This window comes from Eutrigla gurnardus (assembly GCF_963514095.1).
Source record: "Eutrigla gurnardus genome assembly, chromosome: 9".
NCBI classification, from domain to species: Eukaryota; Metazoa; Chordata; class Actinopteri; order Perciformes; family Triglidae; genus Eutrigla; species Eutrigla gurnardus.
Window position 1 is genome coordinate 23,232,380 of NC_139923.1, and position 14,876 is coordinate 23,247,255.

The 14,876-nt window shown below is 47.1% G+C and overlaps 1 protein-coding gene across 3 annotated transcripts in view; it reads left to right on the forward strand.

Moving 5' to 3' along the window:
* Positions 1 to 5,114: 5,114 nt before the first annotated feature.
* Positions 5,115 to 14,876, forward strand: part of LOC311018172 (serine/threonine-protein kinase BRSK2) — a 145,277-nt gene continuing 135,515 nt past the window's right edge. Inside the window, exon 1 of one of the 3 annotated variants that reach the window (XM_084016993.1) lies at positions 5,115 to 5,420. In XM_084016993.1, the coding sequence (XP_083873119.1) occupies positions 5,327 to 5,420 (94 nt within the window). In that variant the 5' untranslated portion in view covers positions 5,115 to 5,326. The remainder of the gene's footprint in view (positions 5,421 to 14,876) is intronic. The other 2 variants (XM_084016995.1, XM_084016994.1) reach the window with 2 other exon arrangements.

Genomic DNA, 14,876 nt, shown 5'->3' on the forward strand with positions numbered 1-14,876 from the left:
CCTTTGGATATCTGCAAATGAGACGTTTCATAACTTCTGACGTAACGGCTTCACCAATTAGCCTCCCTCCATCACAGTAGTGATGTGAGGGGATTCGTTTTTTAAGCATAAAAAAATGGAGATTTCGTTCTAAGCACAGGTTTCTGACATGTGTGAGCTGGCAAGTATGGCTCGGGGTGTGGGGGGAAAAAACAGGCTTCATGCATTACAACATAAAGCACATGATACATGATGTGCCATATGTGTGTTTTTCCCCAGGTAAGTCCATTAGATCATGTCGCTAGCATACCTAGCGAGGTTCTAAAGGCGGGAGCGAGTGACATTGCCAGAAGCAGATTTCAAATTGGTTAGCGAGGGAAAAAGCTTTAGTAGCCTGTATGTGTGAGTCATTTTCAAGGGTACCCAACCAGTTTACGACAGAGAAAGGTCACCGGTGTAGCCAGCCCCGCAGGCAACTTGCTCTTAATACCCATTAAATGGGTGTCAGCAAATAGTCTTTTAAAATGTTTTCTTTTATCAGGTCAGGAATCTACAGAATATAATCAGGTCTAAAGGAGAAACTACAGCGGGTCTATTAGGGGGATTTAAAATGTGATGAATTAATGACCTTTTAGTTAAATAGATGAATAAATAAACGTGTTTTTGGACATTTACAACTCTCTCCAGCAAAATATGCTACTATTGTATGCTTACGTCACAGAGTGGATCACAGAGGAGGGACTGTTATATTCTTGCACTCCTTGACTAAATGCGTTACTCTAAACTCGAACTGGTAATGAGCCAGAGACACAATGGATTGTGCACCCTGAATCAATGATCAGCCCTTTTTATTCCAACTAAATGTAGTTGTTTTAGTCGTTCACCCCATGCTGCCATTAACTGTCTCGGCGATTAGCGAAGCACACAAAGCCAACCTAATTATCCAACGCCAAAGCCAAACCCTTTTGCATGATTACAATAGTTTGCTTCTTATACTGCAATTATGTTCTTTGCAATGTGAAAAGGCTATAATTAAAGAGGACATGTTTTCTTTGTTTGTGTGTGTTTGTTTGTGTAAATGTACAGGTATACAGAACATGCATGTGGATGGAAACAAATATTCCAGCAGCTCCTCAACCACCTATTTCCGTTGTAAAATAAAAACAAATTAGAAAAATAAAAGTTGTTTCCAGGGCTTGTAGAAGCGGTTCTTTCCTGTGTGGTACAGGGATGCAGCTTGTTGTCCCCGTACGATTGAGAAATCCAAATTTGGAGCATATTTCGCTGTTAACATTGCTGTTCAGGGCTGCGGAGAAGAAGCAGGAGTAAACTGGGTCAGATGGATGTGGTCGTGATTCCATGATGTCAGTAGAGGGGTGAGATTTGGAGAGAGTGTGAGATGTGAGAAAATCCAAGGCAGAGTATCTGTGTATTAAATGATACGTCCTCATGATTTCAGATGATGATGTGTTTCCATATCCCGTTATCAGAGCGATAAAGATGCTCCAGTGGGGGGGAGGTTGGGGGTTTCGTGATTGGGGATGAGTAAAAGAATGTGCATTTTTCTCACCACCAGGGGGCGGTGGAGCTGCAGCTGTGTGCCCCTGTATGTTTTTTTCTCTCTTCTTCTTCCAGATATGGTCTCATTCCCTCCGGTGAGTATTCCTTTCACAGCCTGACTCATGGGCATGTCAGTGTATGACCAGCGTACTGTCGTGACATTTGCAAGCAACACCGGCCGCTGATCACGGTGCATGAACATGCTTTGTGGTGGAACATATGCATGTGCGTTGTGTGTGTGTGTGTGTGTGTGTGTGTGATCCCACTCATTTGCATAGAGAAGTGGCCAAGGGCTCAAGTGTCCCACACTCCCACAAGTCCTCATGCAGACTCGGGGACGTGCACAAGTGTCCTCCAGTGTCTGTGGATGATTATGAGATTTTGCATGTGACTAAGAGACACGTTCCCGCATCCTTCCTCACCCCCAAAGGACACACCTTTGTTGGGCATATGGATTGGGTTACTCTTTCTATTTATGATGTAGAATAGCTTCGCAGACAAAACTTTCATTCTCTTACACTTACATGCGCACAAGATGGGAGGGATGGAAATGAGAGCCTCGCTGTCCGTCATGGCCCCCTGACAGAGATCTCCAAGGGAATATGGAGAGGGTAATCTGTCCCATTGTTTCCCTTGGGTGCACCCTTCTTGACCCCCCCACGGTGCTTTGTGTCTGCATCGGGAGGGAAAGCTATCTGTGTCATGAAAGAGAAGTATGCACGGATTCTTTCACGTTCTCTCCTTTCTTTTCACTTTCACACGTCTTTCATTTCATTACTTCCCTCAACAGATGACTCTCATACATGTCTGGCAGAGGTCTGGTCATCCCAAACATTCCACCTTCATTGCCCTTTCATTCATCTCTCTCTCCCCTCCAGTTTTCTAAATGTTTGCAGATGAACACTAACAGCCTCCTCTCTATGCCGATGACACACTAATTAATCAAGCACACCACGCTGCCCGACTCGGTAATGGCCAACAGCTTCCAGCACACAGCTAGCTGGCAATAAGCAGTTTGTACAACCCCGAAGGGCTGAGTTCACGTGTACTGTACGTGTTTGTGTGTGCATGCATGTTGTTCCTGGGTGGAAATGGTGTAATGCTAGCAGTTTGTTCATTTAGTGTGCGTGCATGTGGCGTTGCGTACAGTAGAGCACACATTTACAGTAACATTATGTGTTATGGCTCCCCCTATGAAGCTGCTGGTGTTAAAGTAGGAGAGGTTTTATGCAGTCGCTCCTTCTCACCTCAGAAGGTTATTGGACTCTTGCCACACATCAAATATGTTCCACTTTTTGGTCAACTTCTCCCTCATCTCTCCCTCTGTTTGTCTCCCTCTCTCTGCACACCTCATCTTTTATCACAACTGATCTTCTTGTTAAAAAAATTGTAAGTCAATATTCCATGATTTCCATCCCTTCGTTACGGCAATGTTAAGTTTGATCACTTGTTTGTGAAAAAGGAGACTATTAGTATGGACATCCTCTTAGAGCCAGCCGATTGCTGTCTGGTCGATGGTAGACATGTGTTATCTAACGGGACTCTTTGATAATTCTTGCTATGCTGAACATTCCACAAACATGTAGAAGACAAGGAGTCCTTCTGAATCTGAGGACTCAAACCCACGTGTCCGCATGCGCACTAACACACAAGCTCAAAGACAAAAAAAAAAAACGAAGTAGACTTCTCATTAATTTCTTCGCAGGGCAGAGGGAGAGAGAGGGATGGAGGCAGGGGAAGGAGGGGGAGAAGGATCGGTGGGAAGCAGGGAGGTACAGGCAAGGTGATTAAAAACGCACGCTACAGATGTTTCTGGAACACTTCAAAGTGGTGCGCCTGCCAGTGCCAGCGCTGGGCACGATGCATTATTGAGATGGTGCCCACCTGGCACCTGGCGCTGACATCACATGCCCAGTCCACCTGGCACTGTGCAGTCACGTGGGTGACACTTTGGGTCACACCTCCCCTGCACAGATCCAGCTCCCGGTGTGACGGAGGCTATCGGGGGAAACGGCACACATGCTCGACACAGACCTCAAAGGCACTAAACTGGGGCATGTGCAGTTTGTAAACTTGGTGAATGAAGAGTGAGGAGGCGGGAAAATGAAGAATTGCGATGCATTTCCTCTCTTACTTTGCTTGCATACTGAGCAAGACGTGAGTAGGTGTGACTATTTCACTCCTACCTCCAGAATTTATGTCTCAAATAGAATTCTATTTCCTGTAATAAGCAATATTGTGTTTTGTCTGGGAAGATGAATGGGAAATTATATGATGCACTAAAATAATGTAATTTCCTGTGTGATAAATTATTGAAAATGCAATCATGATAATTCATGTGAGTCTGTGTTATAAGAGGAAAGCCTGGGAATCTTTCAGCTTTGAAGTGACCTACGGTGTGGTGTTGATGCAATTCCTTCTGCTTAATATTTCAGAAGCCCCCCCCGAACCTTATATAAAGAATATTTAGAGGTCACAGTGTGCGCTTGTGTGTGTGTGTGTGTGTGTGTGTGTGTGTGTTTCTCCTGCATGTGTCCCCTGACACCTGTACTCTCTCAGGGTGTGAGGAACAGACAGAGGCCGGAGCCACAGTCACAGGTCTCAGACCAGTGGGGTGTGAAATGAATCAGAGGGCCAACACACTCTCCCCCTGCTGTACGTACACACACAGGCACACACGTTCACTTGTGTGAGGTGTATATGTGTGAATGAGACAGAGAGAGAGGGGGAGAGAGTGAGAGACCACTGGGAAGCACACAGAAACAGAAAGACAGGCGGACAGAGACAATTCTTTGCTGTAATAAAAGCCCCTCTATAAATATATTTGTGGATATTGTAGAGATGGTGTTTGGTTTATTATGGTTTAGCTTCAGCAGTTTACTTCAGTCCCCGAGGCTGGATTACCGCCCCGGCTCTCCAGACCCCCCCCAGGTGCCCCAAATAGGTTCACTTGCTTTTGGTAATTTGATAAAAAAAAAAAAAAAAAAAAAAAAAAAATTGCACCTCAATATTTCAGGGAGCACATGTTGAAATATTAATGGCCTTTATTATTTTTTATTTAACAATATACTCACATGATTTGTATTCAGAATCTGTTGAAATGACCACAAAATAACCCTTAAAGCAAGCAAGGTTGCAGTGGAATTATTTGTACGTTTGTTCACACTGAAAAAACAGAATGTCGAGTAACAATTCAAATACGATTCAATGTCTTTCAACGCATCTATTTAACTAAATCAACTATTTAACTAAATCAACTCTAGAATGCGTCATTGAACACTGTTTTCTATAAAACACAGGTGATGTTTAAACTCTCTTGAACACAAGCAGCAACTTTTCTGAACATTAAAAGGAAGAAGAAGAAAAAAAAGAAAAGGCAAAGATGCTCCAGCAACAAGAAACGGGGCGGCAGCAGAGAGCGCGTCCGGCTCTCTGATTGGCTGCTTCGGCTGCCAATCACCCCCCACCGACGGCTCCGCAGCACCTCCCACGGACGCGCAGCGGCAGCGCAGCTTGTTCCGACAATGATATTCAAGGCACTTGCGGCTCGTCTGCAGCGATAGGAGGGAAAAGAGGAGAGAAAGAGAGAACCTCACCTCCTCAAACAGCGAGTGAGGTCGGGAAAGGGAGGCAGAAAGCGTCAGAGAGAGAGAGAGAACGAGAGAGAGAGGAAGAGAAGAGGCTGTGGAGTAAAACGGAAAGACAACAGCGACTTGGACCTCCAGCGAGGAGTGTTTAATTGTCTTCGCTTCATTGTAAAGTGTCTTAATTTCCACACAGATTCGACATGTCATCGTCCGGTAAAGACAACAGCGGCGCCCAACACGCCAATTACGTGGGACCTTACCGTTTGGAGAAGACGCTGGGGAAAGGACAGACAGGTTAGTTGGGACAGCTAAAACCCCCTTTTTAATTGCACACAATTTTTTTTCTTCCGGGGGGGTGGAAGCGAGTTGGAATGCGGCCGACTGGGTGTCTGCAGGTGATAAATAACTAACCGCTTAGTTGCAAACACCTGCCAAGCATTGTGGGATATATATATTTTTGTTTTTGTGTGATTTCTTCTGACATAACAGTGTGGGATGAGGGGGGATTTAGGTGGTGTTGCTCTACATTGGTTTGCTGGTTGTGCGTTGGCGTTGGACTGTGTGTGTGTGTGTGTGTGTGTGTGTGTGTGTGTGTGTGTGTGTGTGTGTGTGTGTGTGTGTGTGTGTGTGTGTGTGTGTGTGTGTGTTAGTGTGTGTGTGTGTTCAGGAGCAACGTGGACACTGTCCAACACAAACGATGACAGTGTGATGGGCTCTACTTTTCCTGTCCTCTTGTATGAGTGTGTGTGTGTGTGTGTGTGTGTGCGTGTGGCTGTGTGTGTGTGTGTCCAGTGATTTGAGCACAGCACCGTTAATCCCGATTTGCCCGATACATTGATCTATTCTTAGTCTGCAGGCAAGGCAAGGAGGCAGGCGTTTCTCCTACAGGCTCTCTGCCTGTGAATACGTGGGTTTTCCTCCGGTGTGGAGTAGTGGGTCCCCACCTTGACAGATTGCATTATGGGGCTGCTCACACAGCTGGAAGGGAGCTGATCTACATTCATGCACCCCGAGGGGGGGGGATGTAACTGGGCTTTCTTTAATAAGGGAGCGCATGCTTTATCTCGCCAGGGACGGCGGTGACAGTGCAGTTTGTCAAAGTTGCACAAACACATGCACAATTACCGATAAAAGACTTCATTCCCTTCATATTTCATGCCATTTTAATGTGTTTCCTGTACGGCACGGGGGGGTGACTCGAGTGAGGATCCTCTGCAGTCAACTACGAGCAGCCGAGTGAGAGGAGAGGCAGGCACAGCCCTGTGGAGGCAGAGATGGCAGGAGTGATGCAGCATGCTCTCTAAGCTCGCCACCCTTTAAAGAGCCGCCCGAGAGGGAGAGAGAGTCAGCAGCGACTTTATCCCTTCTTCCCCTCTCCGCTGAGAGATTTTCCTCCCATCTGTTGTCTAAAACGGCTACAATAGGCGTTGCTTCCCCTTCCCCGGTCCAGCTGGTCATGCTGAGCGGCCGCGTGTGCGTGTGAATGTTACGTGTGTTCCCACAGACAGTATGCTTTTTTCTTGAAATCCTCTCCTTGTCACTTCATTCACCTGGCTGGATCCCCCGGTGTTCGTTAATGGAGTTTGTCTGTGTGTGTGTGTGTGTGTGTGTGTGGGACATTTTTAGTCACAAACCCAGAAACATGTTGCATCCTCATCGTTCCTGATGCAGCGGGATGATGACTGTAGTGTGATCTAACGGTGTTCTTTTCGTAAAGCAACGCAGTATTAAAAACCACATCGGCTTGTCTGCCTTTCTCCCCGCTGCTCCCCCGTTTAATCATTTGTTTACAGGCGGATCTCTCGCACGCCGCCAGACTCCGCTGTCATTTTAGGGTAGCTCTCGGGAGCGTCTAATGGCTGTTTATGGTGGTTATAGAGCTGGCACTATGTGGTCTGCTGGGTGTTTTAATGATACGCTGTGTTCTGAGATCATCCACAGCTCGGGATGTATTTACGAGAGAGTTGAGGAAAGTCTGCATGCATTTTCTTTTTCTCTCAAGGATCAAACAGCTTGTCCCTCACATTTCAAACTATTTTTACCAAATTGCAGTGATTTCCTGATGAGATGATATTCATTGTGAATGCTTTGGGTTTTTTTATTCAATCACATTTCCATGTCTCCAATGTGCCCTGTGCAATAACGGGGGCCCAGCATTGTTTTGTTTTGTTTGAAAAATCATTGGGTTACTGGCGTCTGGGTAGCTTGTCCATGCCAAACCCATTCAGATTAATGACGCCATGTAATATCCCATTCGCCCATTAACCATTGGTTAATCTGTCAGAGCTCTTTCCCAGGCCCAGCGGAAAGGGTTGGCCCCGGCAACCGTGAGCAACCAATGGGCTGAGGCTTGATCATGAGTGGCAGCTGGGAGCGTCCAGTGGGCTGAGATCCCCCCCTGTGAGCTTTCCCAGGCTGCCTTAGGTTGGTATTATTAGAGGTGAGAAAGCGGAAAGGCCTCTGGTTGATCTGACTGTCCTGCTCAGGAGGAGCGCTGCTGTTCTGTGTTCATTAAGTGATTAGGCCTTCTGCTGACACACACACACACACACACACACACACACACACACACACACACACACACACACACATGGCCATCATAGTGGTTCTGGTTTGGCTTCCTGATCTAATCCTCTACAGAGCCAAAGTCTCCTCGGCTCTCACTCACGCTCTCACGTGGCCGACGGGAGCGTGGGCTGGCCTTCTCTAGCTTAGCAACCTAGCACCTCTTTGTTACTGTAGGAATTCAAAGCGATGGGACATTTTTTTTTAGTCAGAATAGAGAAAGTATTTACCCAGAGTGCACCAGACTTGTGCTGTGAACGTTTCTCTCTTTGTCAGGTGTTCATCGGGGCCTGATATGGTCTATTTGTGACGCACGGAGGCTACTTTCAAGCCAAAGACTAGGTGCTTGAATGGCAGCACCTGTCTGTGGGGCGGTTTGTACTGTATGGGCACTGTCACACTGCGGATTTGCCATTCAAATTCTCCCCAAACACTGAATTAGCGGCGCATGCTCTGTGTTCGGTTGTATAATGCACCATATTTGCCTCACAAGCCTCTCACCGGTGGCATCTTGACAACTGTGGTAACGTCTGTTAAAATGTTCGAATGTCTCCAACTCCGGGGAGGGAGGGGGGGGGGGGTTTGGAGTAACAGCCTTCATGTGTTTCACCGCCGTCAAAACTTTAGTTTGACAAAAAGATCGAGGACTTTGTGTGTTTTTGCCAGTGCAGCGACTTAAGACCGGCTGAATCAGCGCTCTGTTCCTGCTAATGCGTCGGAAAACACTGACATGCCTTTGCCTTCACTTTGTTCCTGAAGGCTGTTGATTCGTGGAATAGAGGCCTATTGTGTTCCTGTTAATCCAGTGTAAGACCTTGTTTTTGCGTGAGAGACTCTGATATTGACGGGCTAAGAGTTGGAGGTCGGTGTGTAGGCCTCGCTTCTTTGATTGGCGTTTAGAGAGTGAAATCGTCCGTGCTTTGGGGGGGCTTTCATATTGACTCTTCACCTGACAAAACGCTGCCTGTGATGTTGTGTCTCGCTCCCTGTTTGTCTCCTCTCTGTTTCTGTGTATCTACCAGAGAAAGAGTTTTTCTTTTCATTTATTTACACATGCACGCATTAACCGGACCGTTCTGGGAGGTCTGCTACATCGCACGCTGACGTAGGACCGTTAATTCGACGTTGATTTATAGCCAGCGAGCCGGACATGGTTGATTCAGATCAATGGCCGCTCTCAAAGATTTCCTGTCTGGTGGAAGAGATCCATACTGTTTCACAGCACATGATATTCCTGATGATGACAAGTGAGGAGGGGATGCTCAGTCGACGCTGTCGATGAAAAACCACTTGGCAAATCCACGACTAAAGGCATCTGTGTGCATATACGCGTGTGTGTGTGTGTTGCTTGTGAGCGGAGCAGGTGCTCAAACTCTCCATGACCTGTAGCCTCCGTGTCATTAAAATAATCTCCAGCTCAAACGCAGGTGTCCGTCTCCCCCTGCGTTCGCAAGATTACCCGGAAAAAGTCTGCAGCTTTTACCGAAAAGTGGCGAGCGGAGGGGGGGGGGGATGATGGGACCTGCGTTTCGGCGGTGCCTCTTTACAGATGTCAAGTCTGGGAGAAGCCCTGACCCAGCGGCTGGTGCCGTGTCGCTCCGGGCTAGGTAGCACTCTGTGTGAGCGAGCTGGATCAGAGCTGCGGAGCAGGAAGCCAAGCCTGCGTGAGCCCAGCTGTTTGACTCTCTGGCTAAAGCCTGAGCCCTGCTCCCTGAGCCCTGAAATGGATACTAAATGGTGGTGGGGGGGGTTTGTAATGTGTGAGGATGTGCCTCAGCTGATGCATATGTTGTCTATCTGTCAGCTTTTGTGAATGTTTACCTCCTAATGTGTGTGCACGCACGTGGATCCGTCATTCCGCGGCACGCACGAGAAAGTACGCCTTAAGTAAATTGAGGTAAGACTAAGTCGTTTTCACTGTCTGTGACTTTGGCTGAGGTTATATAATGATGATGGTCTCTGTCATTTAGTGCTCCTCTCCTCTCATCCCCATCCCTCTGCCTCTCTCTCTGCCTCTCTTCCCATGGCCAGTCAGGATTCATACAGGGATTCAGCCATGTGGTAAATCAGACAAGACCTCGGTGGAATTGCATCGATTGGGAGGAATGTATGTAGTCAACGATTTTCAGAGATTAATGATGAGGAAAGAGGTGGAGAATTGGGAGGCGGGGTGGAGAGAGAAGGATGAAGGCGAGGAGGAGGAGGGAGTAGAAGAAGAATAGAGGAAAAAAAAAACCTTTTAACCAAGAGAGCATGAAGTGATCTTGAATACGTTCGTCTGCAGTGGAGGTTATTAATTAAGGCACAGTATTGATCATTCTCTTCATTATTCTCCTTTCCTCCTCCTCCTCCTGCATTTTCATCTCTCTATTGCTGACCTCCGGAGGAGAAAAAGGGGGCTCAGTCTGTAGATGGGAGGTCAGTGGATACTGTAAAGTGAAGGATTGCTGGGAGCGGCCTCTGTGGTCCATCACGAATGAGTGTGTGTATTTTTTTGGACATGCCCCATCGCTTCCTATTTGGACTTCATCCTAACACTGCACATCCACGGTCAGCGTTTCTCCGCCATGTTATGTAGCGTGGAGAATCAGGTTAGGGCGGCGTGGTTGTAGGGTCCCATTCCCCCCCCCTCATTTATACCAAAACACACTCCCGGTCTGTGTTTCGTGTAACCGGTTATCTCCTCAGAGTTTCATCTTGATCGTTTTCCAGCGCAGCAGTGAGAATGCGGAAAGAAACGCACCATTTATCTTTCCAGCGGTGCTTAAAATGTTTATATTTCCTTCACACTGTTGCTTCAATGACATATGCATAGTGATCTGTGTCTAGCCCCCCCCCCCCCCCCTACATTCTTGATGCTGCCATTCATGGGGGTCACTAAGTCAGCTGCCACATTCTTGCTCTTTGTCAACACGGGGCGTTTTAGAAGTACAGTATATTAAACGTCTGCATGCACAGCGGTAGGCTTAATCAGCCTCTCTCTCGCTCTCTCTCTCTCTCTCTCTCTCTCTCTCTCTCTCTCTCTCTCTATCTCTCTCTCTCTCTCTCTCTCTCGCCCAGCTCAGATTAACCCTTACTGAGCCGCATGTCTGGCTCTGACTGTGAGAACGCCGAGTCGGTTGCCAAGGTTGGTTGTCTGGTTGTCATGGTTTCCCTGCTTCTTGCTGGTTCCCAGTCTGCCCTCATGAAGAAAGAAAGGGAACGCTCTCTCTCTCTCCCTCTCTCTCTCTCTCTCTCTCTCCCTCTCTCTGTCTCTCTCCCTCTCTTGCTCTCTAAGTGGCTGCAATCTGAAGTTAACATCCTTCTCCGTCGATGCAAGTTCATCTCGATCTGACTCGCTTCCCGTCTGCCTGCCTGGACGTGTGACTGCAGACATGAGTGTGTGAATCAGCATTGTGTGTTCACGTGTGCTCGTGTGCTCAGACAGGGTCATGGATCAGACAGGCTTGCCCTGCTCTGTGCTCTGCGCTGTGCTGTGTTCCCATTTAAATCTGGGAGATTAGCACATGTGGGGAGCCTCGGCTTTGGTTGCTGTCAGCTCAGCTAGCCTTGGCAGGCTGTCCTCAGATCAGGGGGGAGCAATGCCCCCCTCCCCCCTCGCTGCTGTACCTTATCCATTAACAAATAGATGGGTGGGCCGGTGACCTTGACTTCGGTACAGTTCTCTAACTGCTGCCGAGCACTTACACATTTCACACGGCGGGTTTGTGTCGTCTTCCCACTTTTTCTTAGCCATGAATTGCATCTTGTGAATTTTCCCATCTAATGGATGTGTTAATTTGTTGAGAAATAATATTGCTCACCCATTTATACCAGATAAATACAATGTAAATGAAGTATAGGGATAACGTTCACATATTTGACCAAACTGACCATTTCACTTGGGACGCATCGCCACAATTATCAAAGTATTCCTGCTTTTCTAGAGTGAATGAATGGCTTTTTTTTTTTTTTTTAAATAACATGCCTCCGCTTCAGCAGACCTGCTGGCAACTCCCCCTGGACTGTTTTCCAAGAAAAAGTACATGAATGAAGCTGTGCGCTCATTTACTATGTACAGCGCGTCCCCAGCTGGCGGGGGCAGGGTGTTTGCCATGCATTCGGAGTTCCTCGCTGCCGCTCGCTCCGTTGTTCGGCTCTGTAGGCTATGAAGCACAGTGTCGCCCGTGCCTGAAACACCTGAGATGTGGCTTTGGCATGTGAAGTGAGGCAGACCTCCCTCAATGAGATTAGGTTAGATGAGCATGACTGGTCACAAACCAACAACCCGCGCTGGCTGCTCGTCTCTGTGGCACCGACTTCTGACACACAGACTAAAGAGAATTGTCGCTGCGTTGGCCGGGGTCGAACTTATTTTGTCTCCGTTGCGAACACGGCGTGTTTGTGCACACTGAGGGGAATCGGGGCAGGTTGAGTTTGCTGTTCTGATGACGTTTGGGGGGGAGCGTTGTCGCCAGTTTACAGGAAAACCACCTGGATCGCAGGTGTTACTGCATCAGTGGTCCAGCTCAGACAAACGGTTTCCTCTGTTTGCTTTGCCTCCATCAGTGAATGGGTCAGTGCTCCGAGTCCGCAGCCAGGTCAAATTCCTCTGTCATGATTTATGCATTAGGATGACATCAGATCTCAGGGAGATGCCATATTTGATGTGTCGGGGCTAGTCTTTGTGTCCCTCCCCCATCTGGCCTGGAGTTGTAGGTTCAGTCCGTGCTGCTTTCCCTCCAAATCTCTGGCTTTGTAGTGCTGTACCGGTTTGTTAAAAGTATTTAAGCATAAATCTTTTAATACGGCCGGCACGCTCTCCCGTTTGGATTTCGCCCTGGTTCTATTGGCTGACAAGCATTCGGCGTTTTCTCCCTGCATTGTGATGTAACATCTTGTTAATGGGCTGCGGTACACTCGGAGTAACTCTTCAAACATCTACAGATCAAGGGCTGTATTCATAATGGATTGTGCTTCACTAAACTATTTACACTTAAATCCAAGTTACGCTCTCATGTGACACGACTGGAAATATGACGTCAATTATTCAATCATTAAGTAGGTTTAAAAGAAAAAAGCAACACAAAATAATATGTTTTCTCACTGCTGTGAGGTCAGAAGCAGGAATGAATGCCTTATATTATAGCAGGAATAATCCATCAGTGAAATGACCCTTTGGCCTTTGACAATCCAGAGAGTGCACTCCGTTACTGAAAAAATTTATTTTTCAGGTATCAATCGCACACTTGATCTCCCACTTCTATATGTGCTTTTTTCGCTGTTATTTCTGTCTTGGTGTTTTCTTATATATTGCTGTGTTTTTTTGCACTCTTTCCGCACTAATGGAACAGTTGTTGGAGTGATTAAGGGAAAGAGCGATGAAGTAGGGGAAGGTTTCATCTCTTTATCCCAGATGGTTGACTTTTTTTTTTTTAATTCATCACTAAAAGCTGCTTATTTCTGAGCTGCTGTTACTGCCGTTTCTTTTTTTTTTGCCCTCCAGTGTGTGTGTGTGTTTGCATGTGTGTACATACATGTTTGAGTGCTAGTGTTTTACGGGCTCTCTGCCGATACACAGCAGCGTCTGAGAGCTGTAACTCATGGGACACGGATGATCGGGAGGGAGGTTCGCAGAAGCAGACACCGTTTTCTGAGCGGCACAAAAAAAAAGAGTTGCAGCAGTAAAGCATCTCTCAGGGTCAGTGGCTCTATTATCATTCAAATCCAGCACACAACAACCACACCGTTGCACACCCGCGGTGCCAAAAAAACAATGGAGGCACGCACACACAAACGCCGACGCAGGAATGTGCTGTGCAGCGGTAGAGTGGATGCCTTTTAGTCTCTACAGGAATCCCAGCTCTCCCTCTGACTGCAGCAGAGCTCTGACGTCATCAGTGGAGGAAATGCACCCACAGCGGGAACGACTGCTCACAGTTCGGAGCCTGAGGGAACACACACACACACACACACACACACACACACACACACACACACACACACACACACAAACCATGCCTTTAGGACGTTTAGGTAGCTGTTTCCTCTTTACCCTTCAATCCTGTCCTCTGTTTAACCTCACAAGAGTTTACCTGTCGGTGCAAGCACTTTGTAAAGTGCTTCACTCAGTCTGCTGCACTGATGTAGCCCGCCGCGTAGTGACTTGCACGTATATATATGCATTTGTTCTAAACCGGCTTGCCTCGATGCTTTTGATGTGAAGAGTCGGTAGCCATAGCAACACAGAGACACATTTTCATGTGCTTCTTCACATGCCGAGGGGCACGAGCGTGGCTTGAAGTGCTTTAGTATTATAGTTGGTCAGCTGTGTTCGCTGACCTCAGCGCTGTTTGTTATGTAGTATGGTTTGTATAATGACGTGCATGAATATGGCCATTTGTCTGGGTCTGTCTGCACACAAGCCAGTGTGTGTTTTTTTTTTTTTTTTTGAAAACTGACGACAGATGCAGCCCTGCGTGCGACACCGCATGACTCATGCGCGTGTGTTATTATGATGATTATGACGGGGACTTTTCTCTACGTGTGATGCACTCTCCACACGCTCGCTTTGATGGGAACGCAGTAGCGGTTTCCTCAGGGTGCGTTTTTTGATAACGGGGTTGGAGTGAAACATCTCTGAGCTGCATCTGCTCACTTCATCCGTTTTTAGTGGTTTGGTTTATTTCAAATGAGCGCTTCTTTCAAGAAAATGTTGTCACGGTGCCTCTGGATAACCTTTAGATCGCGGCTTATAGACCGCACAAACAAACCGTGACCACATTGTTTTTGGGTTATATGTTGAGGATGACAACCTGCCATATTTGCTAGTATTCCTTATGTAACTAAATGTAGCTACTTTTCTTTCTACACATCAAAACTGAGAAAAATATTATGGTTACCTTAATAGACCTTAGTAGACACAACCTACTCCCTATTTAATATCTCTGCATCCATTATCCCACCTTGTCTACACATCTAGCCCCCCCCTCATTCTTGACCCCCCCCTCCCTTATTTCCTCGCTTCCTGCCTAATGGAGGTATTCCCCCGCCGCCTCCAGGCCTCATGTCGCCATTCTGCTCAGGTAGGGTTCATTTCATGCAGGATGATTAGATCTCATTGGCAGCAATTCAGGGCAGGATATGCCAGAGTGTTGTGGGCCAGCACAATAGCAGAAGGAATTCAATTAAATCTTTACATACACT